At 28.2% G+C, this 21,340-nt stretch overlaps 1 protein-coding gene across 1 annotated transcript in view; it reads left to right on the top strand.

Moving 5' to 3' along the window:
* Nucleotides 1-13,210: 13,210 nt before the first annotated feature.
* Nucleotides 13,211-21,340, top strand: part of LOC113560554 (transcription factor Sp9) — a 69,356-nt gene continuing 61,226 nt past the window's right edge. Inside the window, 1 exon segment of the mRNA XM_026966494.1 lies at nt 13,211-13,814. Within this exon segment, the coding sequence (XP_026822295.1) occupies nt 13,698-13,814 (117 nt within the window). The 5' untranslated portion in view covers nt 13,211-13,697.

Below are 21,340 nucleotides of genomic sequence, written 5' to 3'. Positions count from 1 at the left end.
GGCAAGCAAACTATAATATACAGATATACAGATACCAGGTTTTTACGTTGAAATTGGCTAGTATGTATGTTATATATATTTTATTTTTGTTTTGTGTCAACATTGACTCACGTCTAAAAGTAACTGCGTCAAAATTGCATGTGCCGAATTGACGCATGCGCCCAATTGTCGTTCGTCCAAATGACTGCGTCCATTTGACGCGCGTCGACATTACCGCGTCGAAATGACGGGACACCTAGAAACAATTAAAACCGGGGACAACTTGTACTACCTCAGGTTGAAAAAAATGTATACACATCACATAATCTGCTATTACAAAACACAGACAGTTAACAGACATAAATAATAATAGTAATAATAGTTATGATTATAAATTCGTGTTATGTATAAGCTATAAATTTTTAAAACATTCACCATCGATTATAAGCAATAATATATTAATTTAAAAATTAAAAGTTTGGCAAATTATTTCAAGTAATTGTGTATTTGTTATTATTTTATTTTCGTGCTGTGTACAGGCTTCGTGAATTGTTTTTTATGTATTTCTGGTTTTTTTTCTTATATTTTTGTTTAAATGACTATATAGCAGTATAGCACATTCATCCAACTACAAATATTGCAAAACACTCCGGAAACTTGGATTAGCCAATCCAACCAATGTATTGAGTTTTAACCTTCGTTAAAATTATTTGTCCTATGTAAATTATTAATCGTTTGGTGTCTGACATTCTAAATTTGAAGATGTGATCTAGGTGTAACATTCTTTCTGCTAATACATGTTGAATTAAAATAAGATATTAATAGAAATAGATAAAAGTTCTTGAGTAAAAGTTAAATACATTTAAGAGCATTAGACCACTTATGTACATAAGCGTGCGCACGGGGGAGGCAGCTGTCTCCCTGCGAGATTATCTGCTTCCCAAACATTTTATATTATACAATAATACCTACAAATGTTTGATAATATTTAAATAATAATATTTTCAAATGTTTAATATTAGTATATTGGTATCTATGCTATTTTAAAATAGTAAATATTAAATAATATTAATACAAAACATAATACACATTTAAAATTTATGAAGAAGTAATAGACATTTTTAAAACATTAGACCCCACCACTAAACGACGTATATGGAACTTTAATAAAACATATTACTTATTTAAAAAGTTGTTCAAATTATTGTCTTATATGTCTTCTTATTTAGTATTTTTTTTACTTTCTTGATTTTTAACTTCAAGAATTTGTGTTTAATAGGAAAATGATAAAAATGTAACTCAGTTGTAATGAGTAGGTGGATAATTAAGCTAGCTTTAACATAAAATATTAATAAGAGAAATCCGATATCATACCCAAGCGGTATAACAATTTGAATCCACAAAAACATCGGCGGAATAGTCTCAAAATTTCTATTTTTTTAAACTTTTTTCCAAAACTATCATAGCTAAAAAGTTGGTTGGTAGCTCATTAAAAAGGAATTATCAAGTAGATACAAAATGTGAGATACAAAGTTTTTAAAAAAAATTGTTTAACTTTTTTACAGTTAAAATAGTTATTTTTTGCTAGATTTTCATTTAACGTGGTAGATTACCGAAACTGGAGAACGGATTTTGTTATTTGGGATCTTGTTAGATTCACATCGACTAGGAAAAGTGCTGTGAAGATTTTCAGAACTTTATCTTCAATCGTTAATACATTACAAAGCTATAAAGCTGAAAAACATAAGAAAAACTCTCAATAAAATGTGTTTTAATTTTTTTGAAGCTCTGTAGCGAATCAACTATAAAAGATAAAGTTCTGAAAATCTTCACTGCACTTCTTCTAGTCGATGTGAAACTAACAAGACCCCAAATAACAAAATCAGCTCTCCGGTTTCGGAGATCTTTCTCACTAAATGAAAATGAAAATAAAATACATTATACATACATATTACATACAATTAATATATTTCTAAAAATTGAAAATCAAGAAAATTTACATGCCGATCCCCATCTTGACAAAGTTTTTATTATGTATTTTTAATTATTTTTCATTATGTCTTCTTGATCGTTAAAGATATTATTATTAAAAAGGACTTATTGAAAACTCTTTTGGTAATTTTATGTTTAACCTAACTCTTAACCCTAATGAACAGTACTATGGTTTAATAGAACCATATACTTGAGTTTGTGTGAGAATTTATTTAAATTATCGTTGACTCACATCAAGGTCTTAGCTGGGAAAAATCGGGGGAAGGTATTTGGAGTCTTGCCTCCCCTGCCAAGAAGACCTGCGCACGCTTATGCTTATGTATCAGGCTAATTTTGGAGGGGGGAAAGGGGCTATACACATTAAATCTGCTATCCATCACTGTACCAGTATCATAGTACATTATTTTAAAAACGGTTGAAGATAATTAATAAAATATTTAAATGTGTTCGTAAGTTGATCGGTCTGCAATGGACAATTAAAATTAATAGAATTTTTAAACAATTGAATATAGATATGTACACGTATTAAGTTTTTGAAAATTAATAATAACTTATTAAGTGAATATAAACAAGTAAATTGAAGATTTTATTTATGTAGATAAATATATAAATTTTTTTAAATTATAACTTAGAATAAATTAATATTACAGTTAAATATATGTACCCTTGAATACGCGTAAGACTAGCTTTAATCATGTATTTGTGTTAAGTATTTTTTTTAATGCAGTACAAAGTACACCTTGTTTAAAAAGTTAATGAATATTTTTTTATATTTTGTTAAATATTTTTTTTAAATTATGATAATAAATAATAATCATACATTTATGACGCCGTTGCATAAAAAATCGATTCATTTAACGGTCCACTAAAATTTATTCACCAATCATGAGTCACTAAATTGTGTTTAAGGGACTATTATCTCATTATTGATTCTTAAAATATTTGGTGATTGTTTATGGAAGCTCAACATTAATATTTATTTATCAAGTTTTTAGTTTTTTTGTTACTTTGCGTTTTTAGTTTTTATTTTGAAACACAAAAAAATCAAATAAAAAACAACAATAGTTCTACGTATTTTTTATAGGTAGGTACTAGGTACAATAATTTACTCTCGCCAAATTAATGCTGTCATGTACAAGATAGAGTTAAATATTTAAAAGATATACTTGAAATTCCATTGATTTAAATATTTAACTATATATTATATACAGTACGTTATTGGATTACAATAAAATTACGTATTATTATAAACAATTATTGTATATTTGCATGTTATATTTGAATTAAGTACACGTTTTGTTATTTCCTAGTATATAAGTGTACAAATATCTTCACCTTACTTGGCCTACTTATAAAGTTATAAGTACTGTTCAGGTGCGCACTCAGAGGGCGGGTCTTACGAATTTCCTTACTTCCTCTTGCAAAATCCACCGTGGATTTAGAGTTTATAAATGTATAATCCACTATAGTGCGCACTGTGCACAGATAAACAGTTACTACTAATTTAAATTTCATGATATCGACTGTCGACAGTAATAATTATTGTTTTGTAGTCATTATAAATCTAAAGTGAAAAACAATTTTCAACTAAATAATCTATCAACGATTGTCCTTCCAAACCTAGCCATGCACTATTCTACTGTCTATTAGTTATTACTTATTATTCTGTATTCAAATAGTACAATATGAAAATAAAAACATCATTATTATATTAAACCGTAGCATTGTCCAATAGGTAATAATATGCACAATAATATCTTGACTGGCAACCAAAAATACAGACTACGTCATAGTTGATATCAGTTACTCTCACTGGCAATATTTCATGAGATCCTGGTACAAAAAAATCGAATCTTCGACGTCCGTTGAACAACGTGGTTTGTAGTAAGATGGTTTGTTTGGTTGCCTATTCAAAACAAAATGTGATAAATTTATTGAATTTTTGGATATTACCTATTCATTCATATAAATTTAAAAATATATTAACTAATAGAGAACTAATTCGATAAACGGTGCATAAGACTAGTAATTATTGAATATTAAATAAGTAATCTATTTTAACTGCATAATATGTATTTCAAAAAGACTAAAAACGTATAAACTTAAATAAACTCAAACTTTTTTTAATTTTATCCCATATCATTTGTTTAAAATTATAGCCTATAATATGACTTGACTTAAACATTTAAAAGCAATATTTTTGTAACCTTCTTTTTCTATTTAAAAGAATGTGAACAAATTTCAAAAGGATGTATTTGAACAGTTTATTTCAAAGTGTATTACACATTCTGACATCAATAATCAATTTTATTATTGTACCACCTTCTTTTTTTCACCGATACGTTGTGTATCATTTAAGTTGTGATAATATTTATTTATTTCATCGTGATTAATGGATGCTGCATAATACATAATAAATAGCTCTAGAATTTGGTTTAAGGCTTTAAGGATAAGGGAGGAGTTCCCTAGATACTGACCTGTTACATTAATACATTATTGTTATATTATCGTAACCTTAGCCTATGTGATAAGATTTTTTGATGTTATAACTTAGATTGTCTATTAGTTATTACAATATACTTGCTAGTTTCAGTCCATATAGTTGTAGATTGAACACAAATACAAATTAAAAACTATTCTCTTATTTTAGGTTCTCTCAAATTGTCATTTTTAAGTTATTTATTTATGAGTTCCTATAAACCTATATAGTCCCTATATATAAGTAGCAGGGACTTAGGGTAAATGCCCTCCTACATCGTCAATCCGCAATTTATGCTGGCTGAAGTGTAAACAAACTTGTAAGATAACAATATAACTAATACTGTTATTGTTAAAACCCGCAAAACTGTTACATCTATTTTCGCTCATATTTAAATGTTAGTTTCTTTATCGTTCAGAAGCTTCTGTGTCAGTGAGAACCATAGTATATTCATTTCTGCCCTTCACTGTGTTGGTCCGAATGCTAAAAGTGTATGTCTAGTATAACGACAGAAGTACCGAATCAATCATCCAGCTTTGAGGTAGAGGTGCCTAAAACAAACGGCTTAAATAATAAAAACTGTTTTGACGATTATTTTATGAAAAAGTTGTATGCTGTTTTACTAAAATGCTTGTTCCTATCACTAAACCGCTTTCTTTTTTTTTGTGTTCCACAGTTTGGTGTTTCTGGTATGTATGAACGCACGTCTACGAGTTGGTCCCCGGATTATCTACAAGTAACATCTGAATTGGTTTCTATGAGATGAAATTTCATATTTTACTGATAATAAATAAATAAAATCGCAGAATAATATTGGGGGTGATTTTTCGCCAAGAAATGTGCAAAATAATGAAAGTAGATGGCGCTGCCGTTACTGTCCAGACGCGTCGATCGAATATAATAAAGCGCGAAGAACCAATAATATATTGATGAAAAATGGAAAAGCAGAATAGGTAGCGGTTAAAATATAATATAATGTTATATAAACTGAATACCTACCAAATCAAATCTCAATAACGTTAAATAAGAGATGCGAAATTTTATTAAAATATAACTAAAATATAATGTAGGCAAATGTAAAATTTTTTAAAACTTTTTTAATTTATTAGTAAACTAAATTAACTTTGTATTTAATCCGTACTCTAGTTTTTACATGTATATTTTCACCAGGGTCATTAGAGTTTTTAACTATAATTAATTTATAATATACATTTTTATTTTATAAAACCTAATAATATTTTTCTTGTAATGTATTAAAATATAAAATATCCATATATGCTATAATCCTATAAATATATAATATTATATTTTTTGTATGCATACAATACGATAGGAAGGCAGGTAGTTAAAACAACCTGGGGTATTTTTTTTGAGGGGAGGGGGAGGGTTGAAAAGTTTATTGTTTTTATATTTATATGTATAACTATAGTGAAATTATAAAATTAAATCTAGCTTTCTGTTTTTATTTGTTCAATCATCAAACCCCGGAGGAAACCCATAGCATCCCCACCCTAAATACGACTACATAAGGCATAACTATAATATATATATAATATTTCTATATACACTCTAATATACAGAGTGGGGCAAATCAAACGGTGCAGTTTTGAAGGGTTGGTGCTTTTCGTGTGGTGTGTATAGTGCGATTATGATGGTCTCATTTCGTCAGGCAGGCCATGCCGTATCAGTCATTACCATGGTTTGGTCTAGTGAACAATGGGGTTTCGCCGTCCGTACATTTTTTGAAAATGATCGTATCTGAGGGGTGATGTGGGGTGGCCCGCGCGCTCACCGGATTTGAGCATTTGTGATTTTGCTTGAGGGACTACTTGAAGGAAAAGGTTTTTAAACATTGGTTTCGCACCTATTGGAAGACTTCAAAGAGCGAATTAGGGAGGAAATTGGCGCTGTATCACTATACCAGTCGAAATGTGTCAAAATGCGGCCGAAAACGTCAAAAATCGCCTTCAACGCCTAACCTACTGGCGGCCATCATCTTTCTGATGTCATTTTTAAAACTTGATACATAAAACGGCATGATGCACTGAAGAAAATTAAATAAATATAATTTCTGAAAGCTATGTAGTTTTTTTTTTAATAGCCTTTCAAAACTGCACTGTCCGTTTCGCCCCACCCTGTATTATATATAAGACATATATTTAAAATCTGAACGTTCAAAGTTTTATACCTATCTTTATCGAACATTGTTGCTCAATACATTTGTATGTACATATACATATATTTATTATATTTTATTGGTTTATTAATTACAAAATTTGGTTCACGACTGTTCACGTAGGTATATATAATGGTTGTTTGATTGAAAATGACTTTGGCTTTACAATAAGTCTTAATCAGTGTTTAAAGTAACGACTATATATAAGTCTTTAATGAATCTCTCCCTCTCTCTCTCTCTCTATATATATATATATGTAATTATATGTGTATAACCCTTTCAATAACAGAGTCGGGATCGACCTCGACGTAACTCAGTAACATAATTGTGTTAATACCTTATAGGACGCGTGCGAATTTATTATTGCTTCACGTTTTCGTATGGGTGCATTATATGTATATGTACATGATACTTATAACCTATACATATATAAATGTCGAAGGCCATATTTGTAGGTTGCTGCAGTTTCAGGCATTAAGTTTCTTATAATATATATACTTACCAATTGACTTCATAATTAATTAAGGGTATATATAATATACCTATACTTACTATACCTATACAATTTATATATTCGTTATTATTTCGTATAATATATGTGCACTGCATGTATAGTAATAAGTCGGTGGTAATCGCTTCCGGATTGAAATCGCACCTGCGAGACCCATCGGATGTAGGTAATCTACAAGACAAATATTTGATACCTATCTTAGGACCACTACAGTGGCACGGTGCTCATATATACATAGCCTATAGTTACTGTACACATATTGTATATAGTCATCTAATATAAGGGACAATCGAAAATTGTCAAGAATGTCTATAGGAATGATATATATTACCTGTAGATATTTTTGATATATATATGTTATCATTACCCGCCATGAATATTATTAAATGTTGGCTAATGTTAACATTAGCCGGATAATATGATTTTAGCCAAGAGCTTTTGGATAATGTCTTAACAATCATAAAAATGTAGCAAGCATGAGATAAAATCATTGTAAATAATTAACAATATTAAATATATTTAAGATACAATAAATTAGTAATTAACATAAAATATATAATAATAATAGTAGTCTACAATAATATAATAATAGTCGTATTACCTTCAGAGCAAATTTCTATACACACCAAAACCCAATCCCACAACTGCAGCAGAAAATAAATATAATAAATCGTATATAAAAACCAGGAATGTTATAGAAAGAGTGAACGAAGTACTCAAAAATCGATTTCGTTGCTTATGCAGAAAGCTCCGTACAAAACTTCAAACTTCTACTTTGATTATAACTTCATAATGTAGCATTAACTTAAAATTTAGATTTACAAATATAAAAAGAAGAAGAGACTGTCTGGTTACTCAGAAATAATAATATATTGTTAGCTATACCAGACAATCGACTTGAAAACATAATAAAAGCAGTCTTTATAGAAAGACATTTCACATGGTTACAAAAGTACCTATTATCTGAATAATATTAATGATATTTATTAATTAATTATAATAATTAAATAATAAATATAATTATTATTAATAATGATTGTAGAATTAAATTAGATTTCTTAATGTTAACATAATTTTCAATTTTGTTTTGTATGTGGATATACAAAGAGATATAATAGTATTATAAACTATATTATACATTTATACTATAAATGGAATAGTTAATGTGTATTTAATATTACCTACCTATTCCAAAAATTATTTTAAACATAGTTCTAATTTTTGTAAATGTATTTTTTTTCACCAGCTATAATTACTCGAATTCATTTTCTTTTACTGTAGATAGTAGATACCTGGAATATATAATATATAGTAGCCCAATTATTTTATACGTGTTGTAAAATTATTATCTATAATTTAACTTAATCCTTTTTTATTTTTTTAACTGGTTAGATTTTTTAATAATATAAATGTTTTATAAGCATAATTGTTATATTTTTAATACATAGCTTTATAATCATTTATACATGGTATTATACAATATACATTATATCTTTATACGTATGATATACATGTAGGTAAATGTGTTATTCATATGAATAACTGTATTTTGTATTATAGTTTTTAAAAACCGAGTTTCTCCATTCTGTAGTCATATACTTATGCAGGTACTTAAATGCAATATTAATATACAATTAAATCGAATAATAACATAATAAATTAATCGAATTTGTTTGTACATTATATCTGTTCACATATTTGTATAAACATAGTGAGTCATGTGACATTATAATAATTTTATAAAAAAAATATTTACGTCTTGTATAGTAGAAAGTAAAATTTTCTTAACGAAAACAATTTTATAAATATATAAATTATAGATGATAGTTAGTAATTACTAATTAGATTGTCTAAATTTAGACCACATTAAAAAAAAAATCTTAGTAACTTAGGCATAACTAAGCCATTATAATATTTTTAGTTATTATTCGTGCATCTTGATTAATTTTAAAACGCCAGGTTCTAAGATCTATTATGATATATTTTATACCTATTTGATATTTTACAAACGTCATCCATGTATAATATTTTTTATGTTATCACATAAATAATAGTTGACACTGATCGGAAACGATAATTTATCATAAAAAAGAATTATTAATGTCATCACTCATTAATAATTTATTGAATTTGTTATTATTATTTTTAAATTACACGCATTTTGTCGATTACTATTAATGTTTCTATTTCTATTTTATTATTATTTCAAATAATTGTCTAACTGCATTAACAGGTTTATGTATAATATTTTAATAAATTAGCTTATTTTCTATATTCATTAGTTATCAAGATGTAATAACTATTGAATGAATTTTTAAAATTTTAATATTTAAAAGAATTACAATATAAGTAAAAAGAAAAACTAACCAAGTATAATATCTATAATGGATATAATTTAGCATTTTAATAAACGATGATATTTTATTAGTAAGTACGTTAGTATAGTACGTTTATATTACTATATATTAGATGATATAATTTAATAACACATATATTATGTATTTCTGCGATGATGATTGGTGAAAATTCGGAATGTTGCGAGAAAAAGGAAGTATCTTGAATTTTCCTGAATACCAGGGTTGTTATGTAAAACGAACAAAAAATAATATTGTTGGATAATATTTAATAGAATGTTTAACGATAATAATTAGAACCAATAGGATTCAGTTGATTTATAAAGATATAGGTACTTTCTGATTGATCGTGATATTATCATTATTGTTTATCTCTTTATGTTCATTTTTATTGATAACGAACAACGAACACAGTAAAAAATATCTATTATTAAAATAATACACGAAATTAGATAAAAAAAATTGTTTTTATAAATTGTCTTCAGTGGCGTACTTAGGATTTTGTCTAGGGGGGGATATACGTTGGCAAACGTGTAATTTCCTCTACCGTGGGGGGAGTACACTTACTATTACTACCGTTTCTCAAAAATGTTGAAAATGTATATACTTATTATCAATAAGCACCTACACATAAGTATAAAAGACTGTATTTTTTTGTTTTGAAGATTTATTATTCATTGTCATTTTTTTTATAAAATTTAGTAAACCATAAGAATACAATAGTAGTGCTTATTGATAAATATACAAATATATATGTATAAGACGAAAAATCAAAACAGTAAAAAATAATGCACTAGCGACTAGCCAGTGCTCCGAACTTAAGGGTCTCAGGGTCTCAATATAGTTACTAAGGAAGGACCCTTTTTTGGTACTTGGTCGGGGGCCTGGACCTTGGGAAAGCAGCTGCCTAATTTGCCTAGGTGGAAGTTCGGCACTGGCACTAACGTGAGTGTTCGATTATAATGAATAGTGAATTATTACGCTGGATTAAAAATTAACTAATGCAATAATAAATATTATAAAAATAAGCAATAACTCGTATTTAGTGTTTAAGTTTGTTTATTATTTGTATACCATTTAATTATTAGAACTTATTGTTTAGAATGCCTATTTATTTATATATATATATACTTTCACTTTGCAATAATTTTTGAAATAGCAACCAAACGCTTATTAGTTATTATAAATAGCATGATAATAGCCGGATCGTTATTGACAATAATGACGGTTAACGGAATTTTACGATTTACAATATGAATTGTTTTCAATCATATACATATTTAGCAGTAAGTCGTGTATTGACTACAGCCATCAACCATAATATTTCCAAATTCTGAAAATTTCAATATTATAATAAAATGTAGCGTTTTCAATAATTTTATTCTGTATTTCTGTAATATATGTACGATATTATTAAACTTATCTAGTAAAAAAAAGATCAACGGGGGGATCTATCCACCATACCCCCCGTAAATACGCCACTGATTGTCTTCATAAAGTTTTATAAAGCTTGAAGCCGTATCCCCGAACTATCTTAATAGACGCCGGTGCCTTGATCTAACCAAAAAAAAATATATATCTATTAATATTTTGTTGAAATTTTGGTTTGTTCAAAATTAATTTTACCACATGTATATCTAATCTTATTTTAGGAAGGTATCCTGTATTTATTATTATTTATAACTACCAATATAAACTATTCAATGTTTGAGATATGCAATAATATATTTTCACATTTTAAAATATTTTTGATAGTCTAATAAAAATAATAAATATTAAACATTATTGCAAATGCAAATGCATTATGCCTGACTTTAGTATTTTAAATTATAATATGTATTTTAAATACACTATATACCTATAGGTACCTTATGCTTATATATAAAGTTACATTAAGTAAATTTAAAAGCCTAAATAAATACATGTAGGCATGCAATATCAGTTAAAAGGTCTAACATTTACGCAGGGAATCGAAAGAATAATGTCTATTGTATACCTACCTATAATAGATTTAAAACATATAATGTTCTTCTTTTTAAAACTGCGTAATAATAGTTATAGTTTTGTGTTAAAAGCTCTTAAGAGTGATAACCAAAAAGATATATACCTAAGTAGTAAGTACCTATACATATAAATACTCTTAAGTTTCTTTTATCTATTACAAAATAAGACCGTCAAATGCATGTTATATTACATGTGTGTTTAAACTTTAAAGTCTGTATAGTGCGTACTTATAATAGGCCCGAGTCATATATATATATATAAAATTTATGACTCTATGTAATAATATATTGCCTCATCTATATTGTGATTACTATATATATATTATGTAGAATAAAACCTTATATTGCAGATTATAAATAGTTCAAATAGTGAATAAATATATTTAAATATTAGTAGTAGTATATGTATATTTACATATTACATATCATGTACTTACGATATTATAAAGGTATCTACTATATCTACTTAATACTTTTAAATATTAAAATATGTATTAATTTTTATCATATAAAAGTGTTAAATAATTAAAGAGGTCAGTTTAAAATGATTGAAATAAATAAATCACGAATAAATGCTGAACATTTATAAAAAGCGAATAATTTTCATAGTGTAAAGAGATATGATATTTATATCTATTCATATATACACATACAACAATAATTGTTCACAATTTTTAGTTTATATCTATGTACACGAAAGTCTATAGACCACTTAAATGTATAAAATAAATATTATGTGCTTTATTTATAAACATATATAGTTATTATACCTATATATGTTTGAGATTATCCGTTGCAGATGTTGTCAATCAGACTTTTTGTAGTCTGTGTAACAAATGGAATTCTTCCAAACAAACATAAATATCACAGAGTAATAATAAAAAAAAAAAAATCGAAGATTATCAATTTTGTTGTCGAGTTATTTTGTATCACAATATATAATATATTAGATTATGTGAACATGCTATTTACTAACAATATTAGGGTAGGACCTACCTATTAGTAGGTACCATATGTACCTAGTACCTACAATATATTAAAAGGAGTAAAAAAATTAACAAACACATATTATACAAAACTAAGAATATATAGGTATTACATTATTCTAACTGCATTTTATGTGTACTGTATATACTATATAGTATATCTTAATACACATCCCATCGGAAAAGTAAATTAACGATTTTGAAAGAGGAACGGGTTATAAAGTTTGTCGGACTGACAGGTGGCGGCATCTGACGACGTGCCGCCGTCTCCGGTTGACGTATAGCTGTATTATATACATACATACATATATATACACACAACGTCGCTGGCGCGCGCGCGCTCGTGTATGTGCGTATGTCATGATGGCCGAGACGGTCGGTCTCATTAAGTGGGAGGCGCCATATTATGGCCATTTCCATACACCTTCCACGTACACACACACACACACACACACACATACACACACACATCACTCGAGTCAAATAAAATAATAATAATAATGAAAAAAAAATAGTAGAGAGAGAAAAAATACGCATACACGAGCACAGAAAAACACAAACACACAGACACACACGCGCGCGGAATGAACCCACGTACGTATATCGTATACGTAATAACGCTGAAATTATCGAGGGGAAGATAATTGTCGCCCGGCGGAAACCACCGCCGCCGTACACACTATGTAGCACAGAAAAACCTGACAAGTCGTCGCAACGTTGTGCCGGTGGTGGGATACACGCGCTGTACGCCGCACGAACGCGAGTAGGGAAGAAAGGAAAAAAAAATAATAAAAACGAAAAACGAAAAAATAGTAAAGCTAATAATATTTTCATGAGTGCGAACATGGTTTGCTCGTGTTTCGTCCGGCCGCGGTGGATGCGGGAAAAAGCGCGGAAATGTGATAAATAAAAATACAACGTCGTTCGCGCATTTTCGTTTCGCTGCCGTCGTCGGCCGTATAGGTACCATATACATAATATATAATACTCATATATCATAATTCACACATCCACAGAAATACACAGACACACGTACATAGGCACACACACGAAAACGAGCAATATTAATCGTTTGTATACGCATCTCTCTCTCTCTCTCTCTCACACACACACACACTCATACACATTCGTTCGTATATATTATATTATATATATAAATAATATACACATGTGCGCGTGGGTGAGTGGCGAGTCGCAGCAGAGTGCGCGTGTGGGTTATGGAAGAAAATGACCGGCGGAACCGAGCGGATAGTCATCTGCAGCAGCAGCAAGAAAGGACTGCAGAACTCGGGCATCACAAGAACGACGACCGCGACGGAGCGACCATCATGAGCGTAAGTCCGACATAAGCGCTTAAAATTATTATTTTTATGATGAATAATATTATCATAGTACATAAGTACTAAACACGTATTGATTGTATAGTGTAATGGCGATACACCAAATGCATATCTCGTTAAATTGGTCATGATTTTTTTCGGATTTTTGACAAAAGTTCTTAGGACGTGCTTTTTTCCCGTTGAAATAATTAAAAAAGAAAAAATGTTCATTGCGGTTATGCCTACCTATATTAATTATTCGTTCTGCATCAGCAAAAAGTCTTAAATCTCATCGATACTATGACGTATGATTCGTGGTGATACGAGTTTCGTCGGAAAGTTCGTTCCATTTCGGCTCGTATTTTCCCGGGATATACACGATATGTGCAGACGGTATACGAATGTATTACGATGATAAATTACCATGTCACCATCTATGCTTAATATTATGTTATTGTACATACGCGAGGATGATGTCCGTTGAGAAAAACAGATGTTTTGTCACGTCGCGCGTGTTTATAAATTGAGATGAATGCGTGTGTGTTGTCTAGCAAGCGGGGACGCACACGGAAAGGATATCGCAGGTGTGTGAAATCGTTACGAATTCTGGGGTTGTTTTTTATTTTTCACAACATCAGAAATAAATTGATTGATCGACAATAACGGTGTATATAATAGAAAGAGCAGCCGTATAATGATTAGACGCCCGTTCGCTCATAACAAGCGCGTAACTTGGACGTATATCAAAGGTGTCGAGTCATCTGGTTAACAAACTCGATAATAATAACATCTTCATTGTCGGAATCTTTGGCGTATCTGTGTAGATTTATATTTAGGTACGATAGACCATAACAATAATCATATATAATGTGTAGGTACCTCCTATATTGTACCTGTAATACAAATATAATTGAATCATTATTTATCGTAGTCACATGATTTTAAATATAATATAGAATATAGAATAAGTATACTAATATGTGGGCTAGGTACTATAGGTATGTTTATGTATGATCTGATAATTTTTTAAGTACCTATTATAATATTATTATATAAATATAATAGTTATGTTCTTCGAAGTGAGCCATGTTTATCTTCGAAAATATAAATATAAGTGGTACAATATAAATAAATTATTACAAAAATATTCTTATAATAACTATTTCATTAGTTTCTAGTCAATACAAAATATTATAAAAATGTGTTTATACTATCTTAAAATTGATATCAAAAATAATATAATTTAATGAATTATTAACACTTATTCATTTCATTCCATAAAAAATGAAAATAAAATGCAATTATATCATTTCAGAGTATATTTGTACAATATTACATTTTTGATTTTGTTAAAACAAATTAATTAAAATGAATGAATAAACTAGAACACTAGGTTTAATATAATATAATGAATAGTTTTCTATATAGTATATATATACTAAATACTTATAAATTATAATTATATAAACTATAATTTATAGACTGAACATCTACTAAGAAAAAAATTAAATTTCAATTACGTTTCTTATTTTATATTCTTTTAACTAGTACGTGGTTTTTTTTTTTAATTTATTGGATTATAAATATAGGAAGATACTGGTATGCGTAAATTTAAAAAAGTTGAATTTTTTAACATATTTTTGTTTCAAAATTAAATATTAATATATTAATATATTTTTATTATATTTTTCCATGTTAGAATACAAAAATGTAGGGAAATAAATAAAAATGTTGGCGATAAATTACATAGGTTTATTGTCATAATTTTTCATTTTAGTTTAATATTATATAATTATTACTTATACTTATTGTATATAAGAAAATGTCTCTTACCACTATAAAAGTCTGACCACGACACTATTTATTTCTTATTAAACATTTAAAAGAAATTTTTAAAATATTTAAATATCTAAATAGAATAAAATCTTGTATATTCTATATTCACGAATATAAAATAAAATTAGACGTTAGAACATCAGAACGATTGTAAGACAAATTATCAAGATCATCGTTGTGAATTAACATTAGGAAGATAATATTATGAGTTTTAACTACTAAGCATAAATAAATCATTCAATGCCAATAGTTGATCAAACCATTGTATAATATTATATTATAAAAATAACAAATGTTAAAAATTACATACTATGATAAAGATACTTAAGAATTATACACCAAGTTATACACTACACATACTCTTACATGATAAATCTATTGAGATTTGAGACTAATGAATATCAAGTTACACATATTTTATGAATATATATGTATAATTTAACCGTGTTCGATGAATATTACATCAGGTTTTTTTCTAATTGATTTCGTGTTCTTTTTTTGTTTGAAAGTTAGGTATACAACTTCAATAAATAAATAATAATAATTTAAATTGGATTAGGGTTTCTGGGTATTATACGCGTATATTATATACGTAATACGTTACACATACAGTCAATTGAATAAATCGAACACGCCGTATTTTCTAATTTGTGTCTTCGTATTATACAACCATGACAAATCTCGGGGCGTTTTTCGATCAGAAAATACCACCCACTTCGTGTGCATGTGCGTTCAACCAGATTATATTCCCGTAATCAAATAATATTTGGGACCTCTCCGTACATTTTGCGATCTCTCCCCGCTGCAACCGCATGGGCTCTGCACGCTTGGGCGTTAAAAATTATGTCAGAAAATAATGTCATAACTTAATTTAGTTAAAGGCCTAGTATTATACTTGATTTTTTTTTATTTATAATCAAACATAACGTGTTATTATTTCGATTCTCATTTTATAACGCTATATTAGTAGAGTATATTTTTGAATAAGTAAACAATATGATAATTAAATGTGAATGTATCATATATATATACGCATTACTAGTTAGTTATTATTACTTTACTGGGTATTTATACACAAAGTTACATTTAAGGTTATGGTATAATGGTATATGTACACAAATATAATTTTTTGTTTGATAACTCACAGTAAAATATATAATGTTATCTTCATAATTTAATATGCGATTGCAAAAATATTGAAAATTATATTATATTATCATCGTATGGTATCTTAATATATTTTTCATCATATTGTTATTCGTAAGCATATCAGAAAATTTAGGTTATGTACTATCCAAAACTTGCTGCAGTAATACTCTTACAAATTGGGGCTCAAATAACTGTTCATGCTATACTCTACGTCCCTACCTAACTGTGGAAGAGACACATTTGCTTTCAACATCTACTCATTAATTTTCTCTACTTCACGTTATAGACTTTCATTTAAATTAATTTTTTTTTGTCTTACTATCTCAACTATTCTTGCAATAATGGACATTAATTCCCTCTCAAAAATTTTTTTATAATAAAAGCCATACTTAATTTTATTTATAGTGTTTAAAAATTAAATTGTATGAACTTTACACGTTTTATGTTTGTTTCTGTCATTATTATGAATTATGATATTTTTGATGGTTATATATTATTAAGATACAATAATAATAATAATAATAATACAATTTTTGTTAAAATCTCATAAATTAAAAAGAAAAAAGAGTATATCAGAAAAATATAAATACTGTTTTGCAATATAGGATTCGGATGTTAATATCATCATTATTATTAATTTTTTTTTAATTTTAATATCTTATTACTTTTCAAATATATTACATATGTATTGCTAAACTTTGCAAAAATTATTAAAAATAAAATAATATTAATACACAATAGTTTATATATACCAATTACATTAGGTATATATATTCTATATATATAGTAGCGTTATAGGCCACGACGTTCCTATATAGTAGAATTTAATATATAATAAGAAAAATCGTAAATGTCTACCAAATTTTATAAATTATGTGCATTAATATAATATATATTTAGACAAATCTATAAGTTGTTAGTTGACTATAATAAAATAAAATTATTTACTATCTAGTATATTATTACACAATATACGTTTATTGTATATACAATAATGGCTATAACACACGCTGTGATTTAAGAAGCTAAGACTAAAAGAAAAAAATAATAACAATTTTTTTTTATGTATACAAGTTTATAATAAATATATAATGTAGTAACATTGTATATGTATATTATAAACGTGTGAAATATACAAGGTACCCAATATGCAATATTCATTAACTGCTGATGTTCAGTTAAATATCATAATGTTTATTACAGAGATTAATTATTCACCAAGTATGCTCACCTCTATTATTTTATTTAATAATGGATTTTTGGAATTCTTATGTATACTTTAAGCCTTTAAAAAACCATATTTTAAAATATATACTTTGATTTTTTTATTCAACTTTAGAAGTGTGCTTAGCTGCAAAAATAACAACTTTTATTTTTTAAATGAGAATCATCCTTTTTAGTTGTAAAATTTAAATTGTTATATGTTAAGTATATGATTCTTTTGAAAATGTTGAAGTACTTTTTTTAAGTTCATTAAAAATCCAATGGTTTTTTGAGTTTTTTGAAATTTGTGTACTATTATAACAATATAGGTTAATAGCTATAGATTTGGAAGATAATTATATAAATTAGAGGTTCCCAAATTGTGGGTTGTGTTAAATTTTTAAATAATACATTTTTCAATCATCTAATTAAGCAACTGATTCATTAAAACAGTAAAAAAAAATTCGTTCATATTGTGGGTCGCCAAATTTTATAAAATTTCTAAAATGGGCCGTAAAATAAAAAGTTTAGGAACCTCCTTTATATTATATAGATCTACGTATTTGAAAATATGGTCTTTATACTATGTGCACTTAAAAATATTCAAAAATCAAAATTTAAATAAATTTGTTATTAAAAGAAAAAATGGCGTTGAGCATCATTTATCCCGTAATAGTACGATAGATCCATATTGAAATCTTTAGACGCATAATAAATACACACGTATGTGTAGAGGAATCGGGTATCTTTTTTTAACCACGTGATTCTTCAGCAGTATAATATATATATATAGGTACCTATACATAATTACGTACCTATATATAAATGTTTTCGACGAGCAACAGTCTGTGCTTATACAGAGGTATACATATATATCAGATCGCAACCGCATTGCGTGATCTCCTTGACGGAATAATCGGAGCTGTCCGACATCACCACAAACAAATGGCTGGTTCTCGTGTTGACGCCGCATAATGTATATGTATAAGTTGGTATATATACATACAAATGTATACACACCTATTGTACCTACCTATATAGTGTATGTACGACCAAACTCGCAAACTCGAGCCACACACAAAAGCCACACACCATCGTGTGCGGGTATGTTGACCTGGCGAAATGTCGACCACAACAGCAGTGGGAATCTACGCTTAAATCGCTGTTTTGAGTTTTTTTCCACTAGAAAATAATAACATCACACCGCCGCGAAAACAATTTCGTATTTATATTATTATAATATTTTCCGGAAATTCGGCCGAGCGTTTTATCGTATATAAACGTGCTTCTCATTCGCCTGCTGCATGCAGTTTACTGTTACATATTATAGTGTATAATATGTAAAAAGGTACGCAAGTATCCATCAACAACAAAAATAACAATGAAAACTTATATTATATGTAAAGTGTTAATAATTTTAATTTGAGATGAAAAACTACTCATAAAAATAATTGTTCAACATTTTCAGCGTGAGTGCAGTACTTATAAGTATATACTCAATATGCACTGGCTGCATATATGCGTTTACCTGGTAGTATCTGACGTGTATACACGTATAGATACTGTAAAACGAACGGTATTACATGTATTATAATACACACACACACACATATATATATATATACATACATATAATATAATAATGTATTTTTACTCAAACAACACCGGCGGACGTGATCGCGCTGAGAACACGTCCCGTCGCGGGTCACGATTGGCCTCAGCCGATGGATCGGTTCAATAATATACAATATAACATAAGGTACCTATACACATTTTTTTTTTATTATTCTATTTCTATGTATCACTGATTTATCGGCAATAAGATAATACGACTAACCTCATCCATTCCCATGGTTTTTCTAACGTTGGTATATCTACATACAAGTATATATATATATATATATACGCATATATCGATATTATATGTTGAACCATCGTATACACCTAATAATAATATTATAATGTATGAGAGGGGAACCCTTACCTTTTGGGCATCGTATGTATGTATATATATAAATACATGCGGTGTACCTACATGTATACCTATATGTCTGTTCACACAAACTATATGGCGGTCGTGAGCCAGCCCCGACGTTTTTATCATAAAATTATCCTAATTTCACAAGAACAATAGAAATTGGTTTGTATTTTTGTCACGACTATAATTATCGCGCAGGGACCCAAGTGTACACAATATCATCGCGCACACACGTACCTTGTATATGTATATAAAAACTTACACATACACAAATATATATTACACGTTAAGTCTTATGTCCGTTGAATATTCGAGTGTATAATAAATATATATATATATATAGAGAGAGAAAATCTCGAAAATAATGAGGCTGAATTATGAATACAATGGACGATTTTCTCGCACGTCGTCGCCAAAGCTCCGATATATACACGGTGCGTGATGAATATACTCGGAGTTATATATTTATAAATGATTGTATTATGTATATATCAAATATCACGTGATTACCGTACGTATAAATGAAAGCACATAATATTATACGTCATAGCGTTTAATGTTGTTCTTATTCGTCGGAACAAATGAACAATAATATAATATTATGTTTGTATGCGGTACACGATATTAAATACATTGTATACATTATATGCGTCATCTACGTGGGTCTGCTGTTGTTTTGAGCAACATATTTTACAACAATCGAGTGCGCCAAGGTTGTAGTTTTTTTCAAATGACTAAAATAAAATATGTTTATTAATTATTTTATTTCATGACACCGACTTTAATGAAGATAATATATTGTAAATGGTAATTTCTAGCTATATATTATACGCCACGCATATATTATTATGCATATAATATATCACGTGAACGCGACACGTTATAAACGTTTGCGATTTACCTGCAATAGGTCTGCAGTAGACAGATCAGAACCTATAATCGAATATTGAATAGGTACGACAAATTACTGCAATAGATTTATTGCATATTATTAAATAAAATCATTTTCGTTTTTATAAACTGATAAATTTACAATAATAATAATTTATATCCATTTATATATATTACCGTATAACCCGAGTATGATTTACAAACACTCGTTGTGCAGTATCCAATTAAAAGTAGGTATAATAATAATTAATATAAGATGTAGTAAAGCGAAAAAAAACAGTTTATTTTTCCGACAAAAAGGCAGTTTAATTAAAATATGTTTCAATTAAAGAGTAAGAGTATTCTACCCCGGAAAACCGTCATATAAATAACGCTATATTGTTTAGCGTTTTGAAAGGGGCAGTCGGGTCGGTGAAATACACATAAAGGCGTTCGGCCGACTCACACACACACACATACACACACGTGTGTACAACATCGACCG

Source organism: Rhopalosiphum maidis, chromosome 1, assembly GCF_003676215.2.
Source record: "Rhopalosiphum maidis isolate BTI-1 chromosome 1, ASM367621v3, whole genome shotgun sequence".
Lineage (NCBI taxonomy): Eukaryota > Metazoa > Arthropoda > Insecta > Hemiptera > Aphididae > Rhopalosiphum > Rhopalosiphum maidis.
The sequence above is the reverse complement of the archived record's forward strand: the minus strand, read 5'-3'. Positions and strand labels throughout refer to the sequence as shown.